This window comes from Mesoplodon mirus (assembly GCF_964341445.2).
Source record: "Mesoplodon mirus genome assembly, chromosome: 12".
Lineage (NCBI taxonomy): Eukaryota > Metazoa > Chordata > Mammalia > Artiodactyla > Ziphiidae > Mesoplodon > Mesoplodon mirus.
In genome coordinates, this window is record NC_138988.1 from 74,947,233 (window position 1) to 74,973,172 (window position 25,940).

The 25,940-nt window shown below is 52.0% G+C and overlaps 2 protein-coding genes and 1 pseudogene across 7 annotated transcripts; 1 reads left to right on the forward strand and 2 right to left on the reverse strand.

Annotated features, from left to right (window-relative positions):
* Positions 1–2,452: 2,452 nt before the first annotated feature.
* On the reverse strand, positions 2,453–3,320 carry LOC309813532 (annotated as a pseudogene). Its single transcript has one exon. The product of its transcript is annotated as an uncharacterized misc_RNA (transcript).
* A 1,352-nt stretch (positions 3,321–4,672) lies between these two features.
* PPP2R5D (protein phosphatase 2 regulatory subunit B'delta) lies at positions 4,673–24,225 on the forward strand. 2 transcript variants are annotated; one of them, XM_082637625.1, is made up of 16 exons: positions 4,673–4,834; positions 9,719–9,796; positions 18,666–18,882; positions 19,138–19,337; positions 19,436–19,546; positions 19,668–19,760; positions 20,200–20,330; positions 20,468–20,527; positions 20,621–20,729; positions 20,944–20,997; positions 21,304–21,474; positions 21,577–21,704; positions 22,353–22,454; positions 22,549–22,621; positions 22,764–22,880; positions 23,027–24,225. In XM_082637625.1, exons 1-16 carry the CDS (start codon positions 4,808–4,810, stop codon positions 23,162–23,164), a joined length of 1,809 nt encoding a protein of 602 aa, XP_082493751.1. In that variant the 5' UTR covers positions 4,673–4,807; the 3' UTR covers positions 23,165–24,225. The 2 variants fall into 2 exon arrangements, with proteins under 2 accessions (XP_082493751.1, XP_082493752.1); XM_082637626.1 differs by having other exon boundaries at positions 4,696–4,834; positions 18,672–18,882.
* On the reverse strand, positions 24,107–25,857 carry MEA1 (male-enhanced antigen 1). 4 transcript variants are annotated; one of them, XM_082637627.1, is made up of 4 exons: positions 25,761–25,857; positions 24,996–25,205; positions 24,810–24,912; positions 24,107–24,502 (listed from the first exon to the last, which is right to left on the reverse strand). In XM_082637627.1, exons 1-4 carry the CDS (start codon positions 25,851–25,853, stop codon positions 24,351–24,353), a joined length of 558 nt encoding a protein of 185 aa, XP_082493753.1. In that variant the 5' UTR covers positions 25,854–25,857; the 3' UTR covers positions 24,107–24,350. The 4 variants fall into 4 exon arrangements, with proteins under 4 accessions (XP_082493753.1, XP_082493755.1, XP_082493754.1 ...); XM_082637629.1 differs by having other exon boundaries at positions 24,996–25,275; positions 25,761–25,843; XM_082637628.1 differs by having other exon boundaries at positions 24,996–25,275; positions 25,652–25,776.
* Between the last annotated feature and the right edge of the window lie 83 nt (positions 25,858–25,940).

Here is a 25,940-nt window from a genome sequence, read left to right on the forward strand (position 1 = left end):
TCAAGGCTTCAGTCATGAGAACCAAACCAACAGCTTGCTTCCCATCTGCGCTGTTACTTAGAGTTCATCCTTGTCTCCACCTCCACTGCTCTGTATAAAACACTTGGACACTGGCTTGCCTCACTTTCAGTTATTAACAATATTCTTGCATTTAGAATCAATGGATTGGGGAATTCCATGGTGGTCCAGTGGTTAGGACTCCGTGCTTCCACTGCAGGGGGCACAGGTTTGATCCCTGGTTGGGGAACTAAGATCCCACGTGCCGTGCGGTGTGTCCAAAAAGAAAAAAAGAAAAAAAAAAAAAGAATCAGTGAATTGGTTGGTGGCAATCTCCTCTTTCTGGACCTTGCATTCTCTTCCTTGCATTCCCTGCCTAACCTCCTTTCCTTCATCTTGAGGCAGTCTTCTACTTTGTATATTCTACTTTCCTGCAAATCTGAGAGGTGAATATTAGATTTACATGTTATAAGGTATTTTTTTTTGATGTGGATCATTGTTTTCAAATTAATTAATTAATTTATTTATTTATGTTTGGCTGCGTTGGGTCTTCGTTGCTGTGCGCAGGCTTTCTCTAGCTGTGGCAAGCGGGGGCTACTCTTTCTTGCGGTGTGCGGGCTTCTCATTGTCGTGGCTTCTCTTGTTTCAGAGAACGGGCTCTAGGCATGCGGGCTTCAGTAGTTGTGGCATGTGGGCTCGCTAGTTGTGGCTCACAGGCTCTAGAGCGCGGGCTCAGTAGTTGTGGCACACGGGCTTAGTTGCTCCGCGGCATGTGGGATCTTCCTGGACCAGGGCTCGAACCCATGTGCCCTGCATTGGCAGGCGGATTCTTAACCACTGAGCCACTAGGGAAGTCTGATGTGGACCATTTTTAAAGTCTTTATTGAATTTGTTACAATATTGCTCCTGTTTTATGCTTCGGTTTTTTGGCCGTGAGGCATGTGGGATCCTAGCTCCCTGACCAGGGATTGAACCCACACCCCCTGCACTGGAAAGTGAAGTCTTAACCACTGGACCGCCAAGGAAGTCCCTATAAGGTATTTCTATTCCCTAGAGAGACAAGAAAATATTTTTTAAATGTTTGATTATATTTCCTAGTCCTAAACCTGAAATTGCCCAGTTCTACATCTTTAAAACAGCTTGCAAGAGTGTACTAGGGGAACTTCCCTGGTGGTCCAGTGGCTAAGACTCCACGCTCCCAATGCAGGGGGCCTGGGTTCAATCCCTGGTTGGGGAAATATATCCCACATGCTGCAACTAAGAGTTCACATGCTAGTTCGCATGCCACAACTAGAGATCCTGCACGCAGCAACGAAGATCCCATGTGCCACAACTAAGACCTGTCACAGCCAAATAAATAAATATAAAAAAAAAAAGACGGACTTCCCTGGTGGTGCAGTGGTTAAGAATCCGCCTGCCAGTGCAGGGCACATGGGTTCGAGCCCTGGTCCAGGAAGTTCCCACATGCTACAGAGCAACTAAGCCCGTGCACCACAACTCCTGAGACTGCGCTCTAGAACCCCTGCTCTGCAACAAGAGAAGCCACCGCAATGAGAAATCCGAGCACCGCAATGAAGGTAGTCCCCCACTCGCTGCAACTAGAGAAAGCCTGCGTGCAGCAATGAAGACCCAACACAGCCAAAAAAAAAAAAAAAAAAAAGAATGTACTAGGTACCTGAATTCACAAGGATGGAAGTTCCCATTTGATAGGTCTAAATTATTATGTGGCTCTGTCCCCTGCCTCTCAGAGGAACCAAGAACTGGGAGGATGGTGGGGTGAGTCCAAAGAGGATATGCCCCCTTTACACAGTAGCAGGCAAGCTCCAGGCCTCAGGGCTATCATGCTCCTTGAGGTCTTGGGAATGGGTAAATACATCTGGTATCCTGCCTGGATCAGCATCCATACAGACACAAATATCCATCCACAAATAAACGTGCTTTCCTCCTAGGCTTTTCCCCCAGCGAATAATGGTTGGCATGCCTTCCACTCTGCATTACCTTGAAATCATCATTTGTCACTGAATGCCAAATATTACTTCTGTAAGATAGCCAGGAGCCTAGATTTTGTTGCCTTTACTTCCATACCTCTTGCTCTTCAACCTGCTGTAACATTCCTTCCATTCTTCTGAAACTTTCCTACAAAGATCATCTGTAACCTCTTAACTGCAGAATATAGGTGAGGTTGTTTGATATTTTTTTTTGACAAAAAACGTATTTGTTTATTTGAAATTTAAATTTCACTTGTTTTCCTATATTTTATCTGGCTGCCATGCCAGGAGCATCCTATTTTACAATGAAATCATGCCTAAAAGGAAGACAATCAGCAGCAGCCTAAGTTTCATGATAAAGTATTTAAAACCACTACGACATGCATTGTTGAAAGCACACAAACAAAAACTTATTTTAAAAAACATAGGCTATACTAAAGTAGAAAACAAAATCCAAAGGGAAAGATAAGTCATCACTCAAAGATCCTTTTAATACACATGGATGGAACCCCATTGGGTTCCAGTATCCTCCTAAGTTCTTCACATGTCATCCATCCTTTGTATCACAGAGGTGACAAATCATCCTGAATTCCCTTCTTGGAGCAGAAGGGACTGGGACCTGAGTGCGGGGTCCTGGGAAAGTCATTTGGAATGTGTTTTCGGGTGGCGTTTGAAAGTCCCCAGCTGACAGAAGGCACTGTGACACTTGGGACACAAGTATGGTTTGTGCACAGAGTGAGTGTGTCAGTGAATGTTGAGGTTCCCGCTGTGGCTAAAGACTTTGTCACAGTGCTCATGTCGGAAAGGCTTCTCCTTGGTGTGGGTCCTCTTGTGAGCATGCAGCGTGGAGTTGTGGGTGAACTTCTTGGGGCAGAAATCACGGCAGTATGGCTTCTCTCCTGTGTGGATTCGCTGGTGAACCTGCAGGTCTGAAGGCTGCATAAACCCTTTGGAACAGATATTTCATTTAAAGGGTGTCTCTCCCGTTTGTGTCCTCTGGTGAAGGGTAAGCTGAGATGGATAAGGAAATCTCTTCTTGCATACCATATTCATAGGGTGCCCATCCCCAGGCTTCTTTTCCCTCAGGAAGACTGGTTGGTCCCACTGTGCTAGGTGTACCAACAGAATGGGACCCAAGTTGTCCTGAGAATTCTCCTTTGTCCAAAGATGTGGCTTCTTCCTGACGCACTTCTTGGGAAGTGGGACTGTTGGCCTGTTTCCATTTGAAACATCTTAGACTCCTCGAAGAACCTCTTCTGTATCCACTCATAGTGGAAACTTCTCCCTCAGGACCCTTGAGAATTTCAGGCTCTTGAGATGCTGTTTGATCTTCATCTTACTCAATGTTTCTCTGGAATCTGACACTATTGACCAATCCTCTTATACTTCCTTTGCCATTATGACACCAGTTTACCTCCTACATTTCTGATGGCTTCCAGAATTCATCCTCAACTCCTCCCTTTCCCTTACCATCCTCCCCACAATCCTGTAATCAACAAATCCTGAGCAACCACAGGCTTATTCTTAAGCCTTCTCCAGTAGTCGACCTGCTACTGGAGTTGACTTTCTGAAACATATTCCTCCAGCCACCTCTAGGTTTGTGTAATTTATTACATTGTATCTTTTTAAAAATAAATTTATTTTATTTATTTTTGTTTGCATTGGGTCTTTGTTGCTGCTGGCGGGCTTTCGGAGAACGGGGGCTACTCTTCGTTGCAGTGCGTGGGCTTCTCATTGCCGTGGCTTCTCTTGCTGCTGAGCATGGGCTCTAGAGCGCAGCCTCAGTAGTTGTGGCCCATGGGCTTAGCTGCTCAGCGGCACATGGAATCTTCCTGGACCAGAGCTCTAACCCGTGTCCCCTGCATTGGCAGGTGGATTCTTAACCACTGCGCCACCAGGGAAGCCCTACTACATTGTTTCTTAATCATCTATTTGTACACGGCTGTTAACTTCACCAGACTCTGAACGTCTTGAGGGCAGGAACTGATCTTATCCATTAGGACACTGGCTTTGGCAGGGTGGGAAGTAAGGGATGTATTTATGAGACACTCAGCAATGAGGTAGCATTTCCACTGCGTTCCCAAGTGCTCAGGTCTAGCCGGTTCCCCAACCCTAGGGCATATGCAGTAGGAACGGGGATCCTCTTCCCAAAGTTGCAACAAACCCTAGATTCTCATCTCATTTCACCCCGGTCCCGGCCTGCCAGGCTTCCCCTTTGATCCTCCTCAAGCCTTGTCTTGGAAAGGATGCCCTCGAGAGATCCTGGTAGCTCTCTCCACCAATTTTGCGTAGGCAATTAGTGTTACGTTACCCTGACGAAGAAGGGCACCCTTCATTTTAGGGCTTCTTTCCTTCAATTCGGACTGGGCGGAGTCGCAGTGGGGAAAGAGTAAGAACCACTTTAGAACTGAACGGGCCGCGAAGAACGGCCGAGTCTGAGGCACACCAGATGCCGAAGTGCAGCACTGGGTGCAAAGCCCGGGCATCCCCTGACCCGCGCCTCTCACGCTAAGCTCGACCCCCTTTAGGGCGGGATCTCCCACTTCAGCCAATACTGGGAGCCGAACCCTGGCGGTTTGTACTCTTCCTTTCCAATGAGAAAAAAAGGAAGCCGCTTGCTTCCAATGACCAATCGGAGAAGGCGGCGCCTGGTTGTCAGGCAGGTTTGTAAGAGTTCGGGCCAATTGGAGGCACAGACACCGCTCGACCCGGGCGCAGCGCGCAGGCGGTGGCGAAGAGAAGCCGAGCGGGCCGAGTGCGGCCGAGCAAAGCCGGAGCCGGAGCGGGGCCGCAAGAGCCGGACCGGGTCCGGACGGGCCGAGATGCCCTATAAACTGAAGAAGGAGAAGGTGAGCGTGGCCCTTTTCCCCGCGCCTCCGCCTCGGGGCCTGCGCGGAGCTCTGGGAGGGGCCCGAGCCAGGCCCGGGACAGCCCCAGACTGACCCTCCCGTCCGGCCCCCGCAGGACTCCCGGGGCCGGCCCTCCGCCCCGGCTGCTGGTCGCACCCCCAGCCTGTGCCGCAGCTGAGAAAGCTCCCTCCCTTGTCCGGGGTAGAGTACCCCCACATGCACCTCCCTCCACCGACCCCCGGCCCAGGGTAACCTCCTCCCTCCAGATCCTGCCCCACTCCCAGGTTACTCCCCTGCCTTTTCTGCCCTCATCCCCTCCCCATCACCACCCCATCCCCCACCCGTTTGCCGTTTGGGACAGCCGCTTATCTGAGACTGCACCTCCCTCCAGAACTAACCCACCTCTCCAACCCCGCGCAGCCCCTTCTCTTCCCTCCTCTTCCCGCCCGCCTGGGCCTGGGCCTGGGCCTGCGCCTGCCTTCTCCACCGTCCCCTACAGCCCCTTCTCCCTCCCTGCCAGGCTCCTTGACCTAGAACGGCTCTGCTTTCTCTCTCCTCCACCGAATCTGGCCTAGGCCCCTCCCTCTAGTTCTTCCTTCACACACAAACTTGTAAACCAGGACTGAGCCCTTCCTTCTGCCGATGGAACCTCGGAACGTCAGCGTGTCTGAGCGCATCCAGTGCAATCCCTAGTGATACAGATGAGGAGACTGAGGCCCCGACAGGGGGACAGGGGAAGGGACTTGGCCAAGGTCACACAGCCTGCTGGAGGCCCAGCTGTAATATCAGGTCTCCTGACTTAAAGGCCTCCTCTGTTCCAAAGCCCCTCTAACAGGCATCAACCCACTCCCAGGTTCATCCTCAACCAGTCAGCTTTCCTAATCTGGGCAGGCTACTCCCCTTATTCCTAATTGAAGATAACCTTTGCATTTTTCCTTTTTTGTACCAGTGCTGGGTTTCTGTCTTTCCTGGGCCACACTGTCCTCAAATTGGGAATCTGCCCTCACTATCAGATTAGCTGTCCTTCTTATTCCACAGGGCAGCCACCCCTGGACACCCTTGCCTTTGTCTTGGTGTCTTGACACGGCGTTTCTTGATGCTGCCTTCTTTCACCTTCCTCTTCTACCTCCGAACTGCCTTCCCCTCTTCTTCATCCCTGTCTTTCCCTACCCTCTGTTTCCTGCTGCTGCTGATGTCTGACTCAGAGGTGTGGTTCCTTTGAGGTACAGACTCACACAGAGGATGCTAGGATACCAGTTCCAGCCTCCCCCAGCTTCTTCTTTCCTGGGGCTGGTCCTTCATGGTGGGCGCTAGCTCTGGCCTGGTGTTCTGCTCACCCACTTTATGACCCCAGAGGTGTCTTGCTTTCATTTGCCCTCTGATTGGCTGGGTTGCTGGGTTGCCATCTCTGACCTTATCAGTTAAACTCCCTATCCTGGGGCTGTTGGAGATTTGCCAGGCAGCTCTGATTCTGGATTGTCCCCATAACCTCTCAGGGCCTGAGATTCTGAGTGTTGAGTTGGTGATGGTATAGCAGGCATTGAACCTCCTTGGGTGCTGAGCTGGGCAGGTTTGGGTGCCCCACCGAGGCCCTGTGTCCTTGGGGAGCAGGCATGCTGAGGTGGTTTGGGCAGCTTAGCTGTAGGTGATGCATACAAAAGTCAGCCACACCAGGAGCTGAAGGGCTCCTACAAGGAGTGTGGAGAGCAATGCAATTCAGGGGAAGCTGGTGAGGTCCTCACTGATCTGTAGTTGTTAGTCTGATGGAACGGATACTGTCCCATCCACAGAAAGCCTTAATCTACTAGAGGATTGAGAAGAAGAAGAAAAATTCTTAAGACTTGCTAGGACCACAGGTGTTAAGTGTTTGGTTGGGAAAGAGTATGGGAAGGATTGGTGTGCATGGGGCCAGGCATCTCTGATCCCCTTTAAGGTTTAACTTTCCACTTTTGATTTCTAGTTGCATTTGGCCTCCTTCAATGGTTGACAAGTCCTGACGATGTCACTGGGGTTTGCCTAAAAGAGGTGGGGGCAGAGAGGAGGTGGGGGATGGAGGGTCTGTATTGCTCATCCATCACCTCTCCCCTTTCTCCTTCATCTCTGCTGGTCCCATGCCTGGCCTAACCTCATGGCCTCCTCCCTGAAGCCCGTCCTGAACCCTTAGTTGGGGGTGAGCTCTCCCTCCTCCCCTGGATTTGCAGAGTACTCGGTAGGTCATTTATGGCCCTTTTGTGTTCCCTTGGACTGGAATTAATTGTAGACAAGTCTTTTCTTCCCCCTTGAGATAATAACTAAGTTCCATTTTGGTTTGGCATCTCCTTGTACACAGTAGGTGCTCAATGGATGAGTGCTGAGTCAATCCTTGGGGAGATTTGCATCCTTCCTCTTCCCTCATGTTCTGATCTAGGACTTCTCTCTTTTAGGTTCCTGGGTGGTGGCGTGCCTTTGCTCCCTCCCACTTTCTTCTTGTTCATAATAATAGTAATAACATTGACTAACATTTCATTTTTCATGTGCCAGACACTGTGCTAAAGGGAATTAGGGGTACTTCCCTGGCGGTCCAGTTGTCCCGTGCTTCCACTGCAGGGGGCACGGGTTCAATCCCTGGTCGGGGAACTAAGATCCCGCATGCTGTGTGGCACAGACAAAAAAGAAAAAGGTTAAAAATTTTAAAAAAAAAGGGGGGGCGGGAATTAGGTACTTTGATTGTCAGCACTTAATAGGTGAGGGAAACAGGCTCAGCGAGGCTAGTTAAGTTGCCCATGATTGTATAGCCAGTAAGAGCTGGGCCTGGAACACAGGGCTGGCTCTAAACCACATTGCCATGCAGCACTGGACAGCTGGGCTGGGCTGAAGTGTGTGCATTTCACCTGCTCAGCGGGAGCCAGGAAGCAAGGGTGGTGGCCTGGTTCCCACGCCCACCCCCCAACGCCACCCCCCAGGCAGCCGGGATCTTTCTTCTGCACATTGCCTGAGAGATATGTCTGAGTGCTGCAGGGTGGGTGGAGGGGTACAAAAAGGAACAAGGAGCTCACGATCAAGGAGAGAGGTGAGACGTGGGTGCAGATGGGCCAGCTTTGTCCGAGAGGCCCACGTCTGGGGTGTGTGCAGATGGTCACCTCAGTGTTGCGTCCTGCCTGCACCCCCTCTTCCTTTTCCTCTCCACCCCACACTCTGCACCACTTGCTGGCCCCTCAGCAAGGGGTGAGTGTGCCCCGCCTGGTCAGTGGGCCCTGGGAGAGCGCCTAGCCACCCAGAGCACAGGGCTCCTTCCTACTGCTATGACTGCCTGGAGCTGCTCCACACCTGGGAACGGCTTCCTGCCTCCCCACCCCCACGAAGCCTTCCCCCTGCTCCAGCCTACGCGGAGCTCTCTTCTCCCTGAAATCCTTTTGCCCCCGTTGGCATAATCACTGGATTTAACACTTCTCATTGAAGGGGCTCAGGTGCTATCAAGTGGCAGAATCTCAGAGCTAGAAGTGATTTCCAGAGTCCTCCAATCTGATCTGCATTTAAGGCTCGGGACCCTTTTGCATCATGCCTTGGAGGAGGCATGAATGCACCTCTGCTTGAATGCTCTTGGGTTGGGGAGCTTACAGCCTCACTAGGCAGCCGGTTTCTGTGCAGCTGCTCCAGGAGAAAAGTCTTCCTTCTTTGGAGCCTCAGCCTGTCTTCCTGTCACTTCTGCCTGTGGCTCTTGGGCCTCTGGATCCACATAGAACAAGTTGCATCTTTAGTCCACATGGCAGCCCTTCATTTATTCGTAAAGATCCCTCTTGCTCCCCCACCCGCCATGACTCCTCCCTTCCATTGTTAACTATCACAGTTCCTGCAGCTGTTGCTCTCAGGACCTGCTTTTGAATCTACTCCCTGTATGGGTTGTATTTTCCCCGAAGAAAACCTAGCATTTGTCTTTGTCCCTCCCAAAGTGTGATGCTCTTGACTGTACCAGATCCTCCGGAATGGCCCTATCAGTGCCAAGGATGGGGCGCTTCCATGTCCCCTGGTGCCAGGCGCTCTGCACAGGTCTGTTAACTGGATGGCAGGTCACATGAGCTGCCGTGGCAGCCACAGCACATGGATGATTTGTGTTGAGCTTTCAGTCAGACCTAAATCCCCAAGTCTTTTTCACATTTTCCTCATCCTGTCCCTGGGCAGTTGCTTTTTTTTGGCCCAAAGCATAGGAAGAGATGCTGGGCAGGCCAGGGCTCTGAGCCAGCAGCTAGGTTCCTAAGGGAGACTTTGGACTAGTGCGCATTCTTTATAGCAATTCTGGGCCTTATCCCCATCCCTGTCCTTGTGCTTGTCTACCGAGGCATTCTTGGGACGATTCCTATACCTGTTAGCATCCCTGGGCCCCACTGATTATGCCAGTAGCAGTTTCTAGTCTGGATGCTGTTTGTGATATCCAAAAAAGGCTTCCAGGTCTTTCCAGATGGCCTCAGGGGTAGAGTGGTGACCCCCTTCCCTCCAGCATGAGAGCCTCAGGCCCCCTCTGCCCGCTTTAGCCAGAAGCCAGTCTGAGCAGCTTCTTCCATGTTGCTCTTCCCTTGAGCCTCGTCACCCTGGTTCTTACTTGACAGAGGCCCTAACTCATACAACAGCCTTGTGAGGTGAAGGAGCATGGTCATGCTGGATTATTGTGTGTTAGAGTTGTCTTCCTAACCAGATTCTGAACTCGTTGGTGCCTTTGAGGGACTGAATCTCCCTTTGTACCCAACCTGCCACCCCACCGCCCCAGGTTTAAGGTAGGTGCTCAGTGGTGCTGATTGACTCATTGATTCAATTGGACAGAGGAGAATTACAACAGAGACCTGAGGGATGAGGATGAGGCCTCTCCCTTCCTTGGCATCTGTTAACTCTACCTTCGTCTTCTCCCTTCAGGAGCCCCCCAAGCTTGCCAAAGGCGCGGCCAAGCCCAGCAGCTCGAGCAAGGATGGTGGAGGCGAGAGTGCTGAGGAGGTAATGAACGTGGGCATAGCCCTAGTTATGGTGCAGGCGCCAGTTACACCTGCTTGATGGCCAGTGGGGTGAGGGATCTCAGGGGGCCGGAGATTATTGGGGCAGAAGGGAAGGATACTTTCATAGCCAGGGAGGGGCCTGGACAGCCCATCCAGACTGCCCTCAGGCAGGCTTTCCCTTTGGCGGCTATGGACCAAATAAGCCCTCCAGTTTTTCTGATTCCGCAGGGATTTCTGTGAAAGTCAATTCTCTGTCTACCAAAGTGTTGAGAATTCCTTTTCTCTTAGGGCAAAAAGCTAGGGGTACTGAGTCCTGGGGAGGAGGGAAAAGTACATGGGAGCACATGGGTGCTCAGTGGGGTGACTTCAGTGTAGCTCTGGGTGGGGCAGGGGTGGGGAGTGGCTGATGTCCTTGAGTCGGGCAGGGCTGGGCCCACCTTTCTTGGTCCCGATCAGATGGGAGCTGCTGAAGGACAGGCATGAGCAGAGGTCAGCGCAGTTTGGCAATCTAGGGCTGTAAAGCAATAAATGACAAGCAGAGAGCACACAGGAGGGTGGAGGGACTTAAGGAAGTCCAGAGTGTGTCCATGGAAGTTTGGGAGTGTGCTCAGTGGGATGCTTGGTTGCTGAACGGTCCTGGGAGCACACTGAGCAAGCGCCTGTGTTACCCGGAAGCTGGTGATCCTTGGTTTCTGTGCTTCCTCCCTCCTGTGCTAAACTGTTCAGAGGGATGGAGGTGAATAGGAAATGGAGCTGTCTAATTCTGGGCAGGTCTTGTGGGTTGGGGGCGGGTCATGGAGAGGAGATCGATTAAAAAGTGTTTGGTTGGGGTTAACTCTGGATTTGGATTTTTCTGGATACTTCTGGTCCCTATCACCTCCAAAGAGAGCCAAGCACTTTTCACACCTGCGACCATCATTTTACCCTCACTTGAGTGATGCGAGGAAGCAGGGTAGGTTGTCTCCATCTTACAGACGTGCGAGTTGAGGACCACAGAAGAGAAATTCCTCCTTCCTCTGCACATACACTGGCATCTGAACATGTCTCTAGGCCAGTCCTTATCACTCAGTGCTGGCACTGTTGGTTCCCAGATGTGTTTCTCCCCACCAGACTGTGAACTCTGAGGGAAGGAGCTTGCTTCTGGAGGGCACACCCTCTGGGCTCAGTCTCCCCTTCAGGAGCCGTGACATGTGTGGGACCCACAGGGAAGGTGGTCGGGAGCCGGCAACTGATACTCAAAGCGGCAAGAGACTTGGAAACAGGATTTAAAGGGACAGAAAGGAATAGCTTGGGGGGCCACTCCTGCCTTCTGCCGGACTCCCTCCTGCTCGTTCAGTTACTAGACAGATTGGCTGTCATTTCCTGGAAGCAGCCCTCCTTGACCACCCGCCCTCATCCCCATGCCCAGGATGCAGTCAGGGCCCCTGGTACCCAGCATCACTCCACGGCAGGGCTTAATTACAGCTGTAATGAAACAATTCCCTGGGAATTCATTGTGTGTCAGTTGTCTCCTGTGTTAACACTTAGCTCCTGAGAGGCTCTCGCTCACACCGAAGGGCCTGGCCCACTGGAAGCACCAGCATTTGAATGCATTAGTGAATGGATGAGCAAACAAACCAACTTCAAATTAGACCTGGAAGGAACCCTCTCCTTTCATAGGTAGGAAAATGAAGGCTGAAGCAGCTTAAGAAATAAGCTGAGACCAGCTGCTGTGATTTCTCCACCGCCCTCTGGAAAAGAAGAGTGTCGTGTTCACCTTGGGCTCTGTTTTATGAAATGCCGCTCAGGGCTCACCTGTCTGAGGCAGCTGCAGGAATTCTGCTCCATGATTTTGCAGAAATGCACCCAGGTGGCCCCAGGCAGTGGGACATGGAATAGTTGGGGGCCAGGCTGTGAGGCCTAGGTCATCAAAAGCTGTTTGTCACAGTCCTTCTCTTGCCCTTTTTCTTTCTTTCTTTCTTTTTTTAATTTTTTTTTTGATGTGGACCATTTTTAAAGTCTTTATTGAATTTGTTACAAAATTGCTTCTGTTTTATGGGTTTGTTTTTTTTTTTTTTGGCTGCGAAGCATGTGGGATCTTAGCTCCCGACCAGGGATCGAACTCTCAACCCCTGCATTGGAAGGCAAAGTCTTAACCACTGGACCGCCAAGGAAATCCCTCCCTTGCCCTTTTTCTAGTCCAGAATTTTGGGTTCTTACAGCCAAACTTACCCCGTGTCAAGCATTTGCCAGTCTTTCCAACTGATCTTAATAATTTATAGCAGCAAACATTTATTTTATTGAGCAGTTACTTGTGTATTAGTTTCCTAGGACAGCCATACCAGTTACCATGAATTGGGTGGCTTAAAATACCAGAAGTTTATTCTCTCATAGCTGTGGAGGTCAGAAGTCTGAAATCAAGGTGTCAGCAGGCCTTGTTCCTCTGAGGTTCTAGGGAAGAATCTCTTCCCTCCTCTCTCCCAGCTTCGGTGGCTTTCTGCGATCTGCTCCTTGGCTTGTAGAAGCATCATTCCAATCTCTGCCTCCGTCTTCACTCAGCGTTCTCCCCTGTGCCTCTGTCTCTGTGTCCAAATTTCCCTCTTCTTATAAGAACACCAGTCATGTTGGATTTAGGGCCCACCCTAATCCAGTATGACCTCATTTTAACTTGATTACATCTGCAAAGACCCTGTTTCCAAATACGATCACATTCATAGATGTTGGGTTGATGTGAATTTTGGGGGAACACTGTTCAACGCAGTACACTCTGTCTCAGGCACTGTGCTAAGTACTTGCATGCATTTAATCTTAGAATCTTCTCATTTAATCTCTACAGCAGTCGCTGAGGTCATCTGTTACCATTATCAGCCCCATTTTACAGAGGAAACTGAGGCTTAGTCATGTTAAGTAGCTTTTACTCGGCAGTAAAACAGCAGAGCTGGAATTCAGCCCAGGTCTGTGGCCAGTCCTCCTGTGCTCTTAATGACCTAATAGGCTGGTTCTAAGATTCTAGAAGAGTCTTAGAATGGAAAGGAGCCTTGAGAGATTAGGTCGGACTCTGCTACAAGGCAGGGGTCTTTCCTGGCCTGTCTTTGGAAAAACCATTTCAGTGTTGTGGACTTTTCTATGTGCTGTGCCCTGCCCTGAGTTCTGGGAGCAGGGACAGAGGGAGGAAGAAACGATCCTGGTCTCCCCCACTTCAGCCTGACATCACTGTAGCCAGAGTTGTTACCCTAAAAACATTTTTGGTCCTATCAGTCCTTTACTTAAAAGCCTCTCTTGGCATCTCACTGCTCACAAATTCAAATACGCACGCAGCCTCAGGCCTCCTGGGCTGGCCCTGCCCTGTTCTTCCAGCCCCTCTGGACTTTCCATCTTCCAACCCGACAAGCCTTTTGTGGCTCAGGGCTCTTATTGGTGTCATCCCATTGGCCTGGACTGCTTTATCTCTCTCTTTTCATTCTTTGCCTAAACCCGTGTTTATCCTTTAAGAGCCAAATGAAAAGTCACCTCTTCAGGGAGGGCTTCCCTAATTCTTCAGGCAGAGTTTGTCACTCAGCCCTCTGAGTTCCTGAATCCTTTGCGGCGCTCTGGTTTTGCATTGCCCTGTACTAATGGCAGCTTTCGTGTCTGTCTTGCCCACTGGACGGTGAGCTCTTCGAGGGCAAGGGCCATGTCTTATTCACCTTTTAATCTCTAATGTGTAGCATGATGTTTATTGAATAAATGAATTAAGAATGGGTTTTTTGTAAGCTGTTACGAAAAACCCAAACTAACTCTTTGGCCAACCCAACAGCGCTCTAGGTGTCAATACAGGAGAGAATGCCTCTCTGATTTTCAGGATTTGAAACTAAAATGATCTTCACTCAGCTAGTTAATTCATTATGCAAAAGTTTTAACATTAATCTTTGCATTTTTCACTGATAATTTTATCTTTCATCTTTCTACTACAGTACCTTCTATAGTGCTTAAATTATATTTCTACGTCCTACTTTATGTTTAAATATATGGGTTTAATGATTACCGGTGTCTGTGTTAGGGTCAGGTTGGAATGGAATTGGTTCAGAGTGGGTAAGTATAGTTGCAGTCTCCTGAGTGTGAGGGTGGTGTATAAATTCAAAGTCCCACTGGAGGGGCTTCCCTTGTGGCGCAGTGGTTGAGAATCCGCCTGCCAGTGCAGGGGACACGGGTTCGAGCCCTGGTCCGGGAAGATCCCCCATGTGGCGGAGCAACTAAGCCCGTGTGCCACAATTACAGAGCTTGCGCTCTAGAGCCCATGAGCCACAACGAAGAGTAGCCCCCACTCACCGCAACTAGAGAAAAGCCTGCATGCAGCAGCTAAGACCCAATGCAGCCAAAAATAAATAAATTATATGTATATTTTTTAAAAGCCCCACTGGATTGCAGGAGGCCTGAATCTAGGAAGGCTTCTTGGAGTTTGGATCTTGTTGCAAGTTTAGAAGTGGGAGGAGACGGTTGTTCAGGCAGAGGAGACAGCCACTGTGGAGTCTCAGAAGTGGGAGCAGGCAGGTCACCAGCTTGCCTTTGGGCCGTGTCCACCCATGCTCTGATGGCTGCAGAAGGTTCTCCTGGGGATGCAGCTGCCTCTCATCTCCAGCCCAGGTCAATAAAGGAGAAGTTGGAAGCTAGAGCTTTTAGGAGAAAGGGTTGAACGTGAAGTGAGTTGCTGGCACACACCTATACTCCCTTCTGACAAGTATGTTTCCAGGGCTTTGCTGGCCGGCCCAGCTGTCTCTCAGCTGCTCCTTGTATCTGGGGCCTGGGAGCCAATGGTCCTTATAAAACCAGGGTGGCCCAGTGGGCTGGGGGCGGGGCAGACTAAGCCGGCTCAGCTGCTCTCTGGCCACCCCAGCCTTCAACAATGCCATCCTGAAGGGGAAGGGACCTTAGGCATCAACTCATTGGGTGGCTTTTTAAACTATGATTTTCAGCCATGCAATCTCTGTTTTCTTAAAACCTTACTTGGAGAGTGTTTGGACTACTGATCTAGTCCAACCCTCTGCTCGTTAGCAGAGAAAATTGAGGTCTTGCTTTTCCCTTTTTGGGAAGAAGGCCTCCTTTCTCGGGATGTCCCCTCAGTGCGAGGTTCATGGAGATGCAGGGTTTCTGCATCTTATCCAGGAGGATGGAGAGAGACATATTCTTCCCGAGTCTTTTTCCTCAGTTGCCACTGAGCCCCTCAGCCTAGTATCTCTGATGTTTCTCCTTCCCACTCTGCTCCCACCACTGTGCAGGGCTTTGTTCTGAAGGTCCCCGGTCAGGACAGGAGGGACCTATGGAGATGGGCCTGGGCTTGGCGTCCCCCGCCCCCCCCATCAATCAAATAACCAGTCATTCGCTGAATGCCTGTTAGGTGCCAGTGCCAGTGCTGAGGAGACCCAGAGGGGCACAAACCAGGGTCCTGGCTTTAAAAGGACTTGCTTTCTAGTGGGGAGATGACACATGAGCAAAGTGATCAAGAGGTGTCACTGGGGATGATCCCAGAGCCAATGGAACAGACAAGCAGTGTCAGAAGGTTGAGGGTGGAGGGTGGACATGCAAGTCCTGGAGTGATTGGAGAAGGCTTTTTGGAAGAAGGTGGGTCTTGAAAGATGCAATGCCTTCTTGGGTTCTCCCATTTTATTTTATTATTTTTTTGGCCACGCCACGTGGCTTGTGAGATCTTAGTTCCCCACCCAGGGATTGAACCCAGGCCCACAGCAGTGAAAGCACGAAGTCCTAACCATTGGACTGCCAGGGAATTCCCTGGGCTCCCCCATTTTAAAACAAGAAGGATAATGAACTCTAAGGAACATTTGAGGTGTGCTAGTTTCAGGAATTTCCAGGCTGGATTCCTAAAATCCAGGGATGGGAAATAATAATAATAATAACGAGAATAGTAGAAGATACTGCTTATAAGACACTTCTGTGTGCCATATACTGTTCATTTAAATCCTTATTACAACCCTGTGAGGTAGTACTATTGCCATCCCCACTTTACAGATGAGGCACAGAGAGGCTATATGACCTCCTGGAGGTTACTCAGCTAATAAATGGCAGAGCCAGTAGTCAAACCCAGACAGTCAGGCTCAAGTCTGTGCCCTTGACTGTTAAGCTCCACAGATAAGGATTGGGTTGTTCCTGCGATAGGGAAATGGGGAGAGTCTGATGCACACCAGGCTCTGGCCCCCTGGCCTTTTGCCTCTCTCCTTCATCCTCTACCAAGGTGTGATCCATCCTCCGTATACAGGAAGAGAGACCCCAGACTTCAGGGTGCCTTGCACTGTCTAACCAAAAAAATCACACGGGGTGAGTGTAGTCATGGCAAGGGAAGTGTGTGATGACTGCTCTTGCCCCACTTCTTTGCATTCCCCTAGTCAAATTGGTGTCTGGGGCTCATTTCAGGAGGAGGAGAGGGCCAGATGGCCAAAGCGGTAATGAGCTACACTGGACCCAAGACCTGCCCTGGGCTGGACCCATCGCTCCTCTCCTGCCTCTGACCCCCAGATAGGTCACAAGCTTGACATAATTGTTTCTATAAAAAATTCAAGGGCTTTCCTGGTGGCTCAGTGGTTGGGAGTCCACCTGCCGATGTGGGGGGCATGGGTTCGTGTCTCGGTCCGGGAGGATCCCACGTGCCGCGGAGCGGCTGGGCCCGTGGGCCATGGCCGCTGGGCCTGCGCGTCTGGAGCCTGCGCTCCGCAACGGGAGAGGCCACGGCAGTGAGAGGCCTGCATACCGCAAAAAAAAAAAAAAAAAAAAAAATTCAAGAGCATACAAAGCATAACATTTGTCTTCCTCCTTGCCCCTTATCCCAGAGAGTTTCATATTCTCCCATTCTTATTTTATGAAGTAAGAGTTTATGGAGGGGGCTGGAGAGGAGGCGGGGATGGCAGGTGTGAGCACAGGAGGATAGTTTTCCTGTGGTGTGGGGACCCAGCTGGACGTGACCTCACTCCTCTGGTCCTGCTGCAGTCTCTTCTCTGGTTGGGGGAAAGGGCTGTCCTGTGGCTCAGCCTCTCCCCTCTCCCAGCAGGGGGTTACCTGGACAGTACCTATGAGTGGACAGCCCTGCAAACACCTGTTTGTGTGCTTCTGAAAATGGGCTTTGTGGGGCTCTGACACCCGTGTCTGGGAGGAAGTAAAGAAATAACTTTTGGAAATTAGCTGTATTTCTCCCATTATATTGTCTTTTTTTTTTTTTTTTTGCCACGCATGTGGCTTGCAGGATCTTAGTTCCCTGACCAGGGTCCTAACCACTGGACTGCCAGGGCATTCCCTGTTTCTCCATTATAAAAGCAGTGTCAGCTTGTAAAAAATTTAGGAAAATAGGAAAAAGTCATGTCTCATTCTGTCATTACAGGAGATAGTCATGAACACAATGCACTTGTTCTTTCTTTTTCTTAACTGGATTTTGGGTTCTGTGCATGTTTTAATGTGGGTGAGCTCATTTTGTATATACAGGTTTGTATTATCCTTATTTAACTTAGCATATGGGAAGCAATTTTCTCTCATTCCATAGTTTTAGGCTTTTTGTTTTGTTTTTAATTTTTATCAGCATGGTAACAGGTGCATTGTTCAGAAGGTCAGATAATACTCTGAGGCTTGTAATGAGCAGGGCAGCCCCTGTCGCCGGCCCCTCTTCTCCTGTTGTTTTGTGGCAACCACATTCAACTCCTAACTCTTTCCTTGCAGATTGACTTTTTTTTTTAAGCTTGCCCAATTTATTTATTTATTTATTTATTTATTTAGTGGTACACGGGCTTCTCACTGTTGTGGCCTCTCCCGTTGTGGAGCACAGGCTCCGGACGCACAGGCTCAGTGGCCATGGCTCACGGGCCCAGCCGCTCCGCGGCATGTGGGATCTTCCCGGAGCGGGGCACGAACCCGTGTGCCCTGCATCGGCAGGCGGACTCTCAACCACTGCGCCACCAGGGAAGCCCCCAGATTGACTTTTATACCTCCAAATAAGATCCTTTTACTGCCTTTTTTTTTCCCCCTTTAATTTGTGAGCTTTAGATATCTCTTGACTTCCTAATGTGGAAAATTAAGGCCCCAGTGTCTTTTACCTCCGTGCAGACTTTTCCCCTCCTCTCAGAATACTTATCACCCATTTTGGGTAAATTACTCTGACTGTGTAAACATTTTTCACAGCTGAACCATGTATGATTACATTTAGTACATAGTTTTCATAAACATAATTTTAACTCCATGATTTCCATGTATTTATATATTTGCCATTATAAATAAGACCATAAAAAGTGTTTTTGCACAAAGCCTTTTTTTATATTTAGGATTTTGCTTTATCTATATTTCTAGTAGTTAAACTGCTGAGATATGGGAAGGAGTTTTTTTAACTGAAGACTGTCACACGTTCAGTAAATGATAAAATAGAGTAATCTTCGGTGTACTGCTAGATGCATTTTTACATATGTTTATGCTATGAACCACCTCCCAGACCCAGTCAAGATATGGAATGTTTCCATTAGTCAGAAAGGTCCTCGTGCCCCTCCTCAGTCACCACCCGCATCTCCCCAACCTACACCGCTGCCACCCACTCCCCGGCAGGAGAGCCACTTGTCTGACTTCTGTCACCGTCAGTCCATCAATTAGCTTTGCCTGTTCAGGAACGGGAGTGAGCGTTTTGAAGGCTCTTGATGCACAGGCAGCGGGCATCACTTTGGGAGACACGCCTTCTAGACCGCTCCCTTCCAGGGCCACATCCCGCAGTTATATCTGACCCTGGTCTTGGCTCCTTCAGGGCAGGAGGCAGCTGCTTGCTGCCCAGGCCCATAGAGGCATAAACGGACCCGGGGCTGGGCGGTGGGCCAGGCCTGGGGTGGGAAGCGTAGCTTGGCGAGTGCACTCCGGTGACTCGCTTGTTTGACCAGGCCCAGCCCCAACCCCAGCCCCAGCCGCCACCGCAGCCGCCACCGCAGCCGCCGTCATCCAACAAGCGTCCCAGCAACAGCACGCCGCCCCCCACACAGCTCAGCAAAATCAAGTACTCAGGGGGGCCCCAGATTGTCAAGAAGGAGCGACGGCAAAGCTCCTCCCGCTTCAACCTCAGCAAGAACCGGGAGCTGCAGAAGCTTCCTGCCCTGAAAGGTGCTTGGGAAAGGTCAAAGGGGCTGGGGCATTGGACCTAAGGGACAGTGGGTATTGGCGGAATGGAGGTTTGGGGATGTTTGGGGGAGGATGGAAGCCCTAGAGAATGTGAGGGGGAGTTGCGCTGGGGCTGGGGGTGGGCATCAGGGGAGCAGGATGGTGGCAGGAAGGGATCGGGGAACACCCTGCGAGGTGAGCAGGGCATAGCAGTGAAGGACCACAGAAGAGACCTGACCATGGCCAATCCGCCCCTAGACTCACCAACCCAGGAGCGGGAGGAGCTGTTTATCCAGAAGCTACGCCAGTGCTGCGTCCTCTTTGACTTTGTGTCAGACCCACTCAGTGACCTCAAATTCAAGGAGGTGAAGCGGGCGGGGCTCAATGAAATGGTGGAGTACATCACCCACAGCCGCGATGTTGTCACCGAGGCCATTTACCCTGAGGCCGTCACTATGGTAGGCACAGGGAAAGGGGAAAGCGGGCAGGGATGGGGGCCCCAGAAAAGCCCAGACCTGCCCAGAGAGCTCTCACCTGGGCCCTCCCTACCCCTCAGTTTTCAGTGAACCTCTTCCGGACGCTGCCACCTTCCTCAAATCCCACTGGGGCCGAGTTTGACCCCGAGGAAGATGAGCCCACCCTGGAGGCCGCCTGGCCGCATCTCCAGGTACCAGAGCAAAGGGGGCAGGGACCTGGCTGTGGGCAGTGGGGCACTCCGAGCCCTGCAGCAAGGGGGCTCTCCCAGTCCTTGGGGAATGCCCCTAAGTGATGTTCCTTTCCCCCCGCAGCTCGTGTACGAGTTTTTCTTACGTTTCCTTGAGTCTCCCGATTTCCAGCCAAACATAGCCAAGAAGTACATTGACCAGAAGTTTGTCCTTGCTGTGAGTCCCTGAAGTTCCTGCCTTCCCCTCCTTCCAGTCCATGAACTCTAGCCCCACGTCCCCTGACTCCAGTCCCAGCTGCTCTTTTTGCTTCTGCTGAATATAGGTACTGTATTGGGTTTCAGCTGTGTCTGGTGCAAATTGACCATGAGGGTTAAACAAACCTACTCTGTCCATAAGAAGCTTCCAGCATAATGGAAGTAAACAAAAAAGCAACACTGTTACCCTCCCCCTTCCCCCCCACCCACCCAATGGGGAATGCAGCATGTATTCCCAGACATCACCTGGGGTAGAGCAGTACAATAGAATCACTCTTCCCAGAGACTCGTCTCCACGCACCCTCTTCAGAGGGCTTCCTCTGGCCAGGACCCAAGTCACCCCAGCCCTGGCCTCCCCCGGCTCCTTCCTCACTGCCGCCTCTCCTCCCGCTTGCCCCCAGCTCCTGGACCTGTTTGACAGTGAGGACCCTCGAGAGCGGGACTTCCTCAAGACCATCTTGCATCGCATCTATGGCAAGTTTTTGGGGCTCCGGGCTTATATCCGTAGGCAGATCAACCACATCTTCTACAGGTGAGGCCAGGAGCCTGGGCTCAGGAGCAAAGCAAGCCCCTCACTAAGATGGGGTGGGAGAAGGGTGGTAGGCGGGACTCCACAGAATGCTGGAGGGGCATCAGGGGTTATCAAGAGAGTCTTTGTTCTTCCCTCAGATTCATCTATGAGACGGAGCATCACAATGGGATTGCCGAGCTCCTGGAGATCCTGGGCAGGTGAGAGGGAAGAACCTAGAAGAGGTCGGGAGGATTGGTGCATTGAGCGTGGACCTGGCCCTTTGGTCCTGACAACCCTCCCTTAACTCCCAGCATCATCAATGGCTTTGCCTTGCCCCTGAAAGAAGAGCACAAGATGTTCCTCATCCGTGTCCTGCTTCCCCTTCACAAGGTCAAGTCTCTGAGTGTCTACCACCCTCAGGTGAGCTGCCTTCCTCCTGATGATCCCCGGCCCTGGCTGCGGAGAAAAGAGGGAAAGGGAAGCATTCCAGGCGTGATGGGGCGGCAGAGGGAGCAGGGGGCGGAATTCCTCTCTACGCCTCCCCTTCTGTTCTGGGGTCTGGTTTCTGTCACCGAACTCTCTGTGACCTTCTGAGCCCTGCACCTCACCTCCTTTCTGTCTCAACCTTCTGCAGCTGGCGTACTGCGTGGTACAGTTCCTGGAGAAGGAAAGCAGCCTCACTGAGCCGGTAACTCCCCTGCTGGGCCCCAGGGTCCACCTCTCCCTGTCAGCAGCACTTGCCAGTTGGTACCTATCGAGCAGTGCCGTAAGCACTCGGGGGATGTAACCCGACAGGTGACATGGTTTCCTCTCTAAAGGAGAAGTAAAACCTTTGTACACCTAGGAAGCATCCAAGCTGGAGAAACATGAGCACTTGGCTGAGGCCACCCAAGCTGTGCCCACCAGGGTTCGGAGGAGAGGGCAGGATGGTTTCCTGGAGACCCAGACAGGTGTTGAGTGAGAATTTTATTCCTGTGTCCTCCTCTTCTCGCAGGTGATCGTGGGCCTTCTCAAGTTCTGGCCCAAGACCCACAGCCCCAAGGAGGTGATGTTCCTGAATGAGCTAGAGGAGATTCTGGATGTCATTGAACCTTCAGAGTTCAGCAAAGTGATGGAACCACTCTTCCGCCAGCTTGCCAAGTGTGTCTCCAGCCCCCATTTCCAGGTGAGACCCAGAACATCCCAGCCCCTGCCTCCCAGAAAACTGAGGAGGGTCTCTAGCACAGCGAGCCATATCCCCACTGAGTCTCGCCCGCGTCCCCACCAGGTGGCAGAGCGTGCCCTCTATTACTGGAACAATGAGTACATCATGAGCCTGATAAGTGACAATGCTGCCCGAGTCCTTCCCATCATGTTCCCTGCACTCTACAGGAACTCCAAGAGCCACTGGAACAAGTAGGGAACTGGGGTGGCACTGGGCACTGAGGATCTGGTTTTGGAATGTGGGAGGGTGTGGATGGACTCAAGAGCCAGTGGTCTCATCTGGTCCCTCAGCAAGCGGGGCTGGTGCCCACTGCATATTAATAGGGCCTTGAGGGACTGACCAGGGAGAAAAGATACCCATGTGAGAGATCTGTGCTACCCAGCAGCAGAGCAGTGGCCTCTGTCGCATCTCTTCTTGAGGTCAGATATTCTGCAGCTTTGGAGATGTAATTCCATGTTGTGAGAAGCTGATGTGATCCTCTTAGTAGGTATTAAATCCCAGTGTTATAAAAAGGCTTTCCTGCTTAAAGCAAGTGCGCTGGGAGGCCATTAGTGTGGGCTAGAAGAGTAGGAAGTAGTGGGGAAAAGGGAGCTCTTGGAGCACGGGGTGTGGGAAGGATGGGCAGGCAGACTCATACCTGTAAAAGGCCTGAACTGCCAATCTCAAGTCACGTGACTTGGCCAGAGCGATGAGCTTACACTGTACAGAGGCTGGTGGGATGGGAGTAGTACACGAGAAAGCTCTTTAGCAGAGACACCTTGTGGGAGAGACCAAATTGAGGTCCCGGCACTGAGGGCAGGCTCTGGCCTCTTACACCTCGTCTTTCTTCCTGGGGGCAGGACAATCCACGGCCTGATCTACAATGCCCTGAAGCTGTTTATGGAGATGAATCAGAAGCTGTTTGATGACTGTACACAACAATACAAGGCAGAGAAGCAGAAGTGAGTCTCTCTCTCCTTGGGGGTGTTCCTCTTCCACACCAGCCCCCCGTGCTGCTCTCTCAAGCCCACCCCAATCCTGTCTTTGCTCCCTCAGGGGCCGGTTCCGAATGAAGGAGAGAGAAGAGATGTGGCAAAGGATTGAGGAGCTGGCTCGCCTTAACCCCCAGGTGAGGTGCTTCTGCCCTTGCCCTGAACTGAGGGGTCCAGCCTGGGTGGGGGGAGGGTTTGTCTGAGGAGGGGCAGGAAGCAAACAGGGTCCCCAGACTTCCCAAGTGGCTCTCGCCACTTGTCTGCCTCCTTTCCTCTCAGTATCCCATGTTCCGAGCGCCTCCACCACTGCCTCCTGTGTACTCGATGGAGACGGAGACCCCCACAGCAGAGGACATCCAGCTTCTGAAGAGGACGGTGGAGACAGAGGCCGTGCAGGTGGGAGGGCACGGGGAGCAGAAAGACAAGACAGCCCTGGGAGGGAGAGGAGACAGGAGCCGCAGAGCCAAGGAATCAGGGCAGGAAACAATGGGGTTTCTCGGGACTTGGTCACCATTCCTCACCTTCTGCACATCCCCACACAGATGCTAAAGGACATCAAGAAGGAGAAAGTGCTGCTTCGGCGGAAGTCAGAGCTGCCTCAGGACGTGTACACCATCAAGGCACTGGAGGCGCACAAGCGGGCGGAAGAGTTTCTAACTGCCAGCCAGGAGGCGCTCTGACCTCCTCACCCTCCCACCACAGGGCCACAGCCCACTCAGCCCTGGGACACTGCCCCAGCCCTCCACCTTCTGCTCCCCACTGGCTGACTTGGGGCAAGGCAGGGCCTCTCTGCTCTAGGGAGGGGGATGAGGCACTTGAAGTGGGGACACCCACAGAGTGGTCCCTCTTCTCCCCCCAAACATGTTCATGCCTCCCTGCGGCTGGTACAGACAGGCTGAGCGCGGCAATGCTCAGCGCTCAGACAACTTGGGGATGCCTGGCCCCCTCCTGCTCCTTATCCCACAGCTGCCTGAGGCTGCTCTGAGAAATACACACGGGAATAATGTGCTCCTCTCCCCTCCCCTGCAGCCCCATTTGAACTCCAGGTGTCTCCTCCTTGTCTCCCTCCCCTGCAGGCATATAGGGAGCAGCAGGAGATGATTCTCACCAAAGTTATGTCAAACCCCATTGGCCCCTGGAGTGAATTAGCTGGAGGGGAGCCAACCCCCAACAGCACAAATAGGCCCCCAGCCCCAGCAGTGTGCAGGCTGACGGGGTTGCATTATTTCCTCTTACCCCTGCCTGATCAAGACAACATGGGAGGGCAAAAGGAGAAAAGCATAGGCTTTGGACAGTAGATGATGAATATAAGGCCCAGATGGACCAAGAGAAGGGGATGAACAAACACCCTACCCTGTACCCCCTCTTTGGTGAGCAGCAGCCCTGGGATCACTGACATGGAAGGGACCATCCTGGGGCTGACTGCTTTCCTGTGCTGTTGGTCCCCAAAGCTAGGAAGAAGGAAGCAGGGGGCAGTGCCCTAAGCATGGCTCCCAACACCTATTTATTTCCCTGTTTGTGCTGATGCCGGGCAGGCTCTCACTTGTCCCTTTCAGGAACCTTGGAGGGGCGAGGGGTTGGGGGGGGCTGGACCCGGGTTCCAGGGGCACAGGCCGTGCAGCTTTTGGCTGTGTACATAGGGTGCTTTATTCCCCACAGAGTGATACATGCTAAGGTGGGTTGGGCTTGGACCGTTGTCCCCATATGTACAGAACTGAATAAAGTGGGTCTCTGAGAAGAAGTCTGATTTGCCTTGACGTGGAAGGGAGATGGGGAGGATGGAGATGGACATTACAACCAGGATGTGTTCAGTCCTGTGCTGGTTCTGGCCTGGGATGCAGGGAGATAAGGCACCTCTCAGGGTGATCACTTCCAGGAAGGGGCAGCCTGCCGGGCTTGGAGGGCCTTCTGTACCACATCTTCCCACTGGGCATCTGATATCTCCCGAGCCCAGGCAGGAACCCCTGGCGCAGGCAGGCTTACACCAGCCATCGTCCTTTTCACCAGCTCCACGTGTTCTGAAATCACAGGCAGACCAGTTAGGGGGTAGAAACAATAAGACCAGCTCCCCTCCCCGTTCGTTGAATTAACCCAGAGCTTTTGGGCTAGTGAGGTCAGTGAATCTGTCCTGTTATTCCTAGGCAAGCCTGCCCATCCCCACCCCCAGCCTAGAAGAATAGCATCTCACCTGGATTCTGAAGTCTGCAAAATCTTAGATTACCAACTTGTTTTAGAAACAGGGTGTTCCTGTGACTTCCCTCTACTGGCACTAACCAGTTCCCTTCCTCCGTTATTACTCCAGAATAAAAGAATGATCTCTTTTACCTGGGTCCATGGGAATAGAGCTGTGGTTGCTCGATGCTATAGCTCCCTCCTCATCTTCATCCTCACTTTCTAATGGTGGGTCTGGCAAATGAAGCCCCAGGGCCTGCAGAGCCAGAGATGACAGTTCAGGGCCAGTCCAAGGACTCCAGCTTCACCTGCTCAGGAACAATGCCTCCTCCACCATACCTGGATCCGATCCTGGATATCAGCAACTACATCTTCTCCATCCCCCACTGGTGCCAGCTCCACCTCCTCTTGTTCAGGATCTTGGTTCAGGGGCTGGTAGGAGTAGCCAGCTGGTCCTGCCCCCGTTTCCTCTTGCTCTTCCTCTGGTTCCTCACTGCTCCAATCCCCAGTGCCTTCTGTAGGGCCCTGGTGTGGCCCGAGTTCCTCAGTCTGATTGGGGAAGATACGTTCAGGACCCATGGTGTCTCCCCCTAGAACTACTGCTGCCATCGGGCAGGGGCTGCAAGAACAGGGCGGCAGGAGAATAGTGATCGGATGAAATTAAGTCCACCTTCAGCCCCTCATCCAGCTCCTTCTGGTCTCCTCCTACGTCACGAAACATTTAAACGCCCCAAGTTTCCTGCCCCCCTCCCCACCATCCAGCCTCTCCTGGGCCCTTCACCTCTTAAGCCGATTTATCTCCAACGGACGCCCACCCGCCTTACTCCGTCAATTCTTAACAGCCCAGCCAGAGGCCATGCCACCTCCCAAAAGACACCCCTTCGAGAACGCCCCTCCCCCCCAGTCCACTTAGGAACTCCTGGTCGCCAAATAAGCTCCCCTAGACAAGGCGTACCCGCCCCCTTCTCTCCTCTCCAAGGGGTTCCCCTCTGTACCGCCTGACGAACGCCCTTCGGGTCCCAGAGGTTTCCTTCAAATGGCCCCAGCTGCGGCGTCCCCAGCCGCCCCACCGAGTCTCGGCGCTGGCGTTTCCGCGCGCCTTACCCGCTCAGAGCCCGTTGCCAAACTCGCACCTTCACTTCCGGCGCGGCAGGACGTGCTGGGGTGCCTAGTCCTCCAACCCTGCCGCGCGCTCATGATTGACGCGAGCGAGGACGAAGGGTCCGCCCCTTGCCCCGCCTCCACCGTCTTCTTCCCGGACAACCAAGGACTACATTACCCAGT

What these genes read in the sequence shown, in the direction of transcription:
- PPP2R5D (XM_082637625.1), top strand. Translation starts at nt 4,808, where the DNA reads ATGCCCTATAAACTGAAGAAGGAGAAG. An exon ending in ACCCTGAGGCCGTCACTATG is followed by an intron (nt 19,338 to 19,435) that starts GTAGGCACAGGG and finishes CCTACCCCTCAG; the next exon opens with TTTTCAGTGAACCTCTTCCG. An exon ending in TGAGTGTCTACCACCCTCAG is followed by an intron (nt 20,730 to 20,943) that starts GTGAGCTGCCTT and finishes AACCTTCTGCAG; the next exon opens with CTGGCGTACTGCGTGGTACA.
- MEA1 (XM_082637627.1), bottom strand. Translation starts at nt 25,853, where the DNA reads ATGAGCGCGCGGCAGGGTTGGAGGACTAGGCACCCCAGCACGTCCTGC. An exon ending in TGGCAACGGGCTCTGAGCGG is followed by an intron (nt 25,206 to 25,760) that starts GTAAGGCGCGCG and finishes TTCCCCAATCAG; the next exon opens with ACTGAGGAACTCGGGCCACA. An exon ending in ATATCCAGGATCGGATCCAG is followed by an intron (nt 24,913 to 24,995) that starts GTATGGTGGAGG and finishes CTGGCTCTGCAG; the next exon opens with GCCCTGGGGCTTCATTTGCC.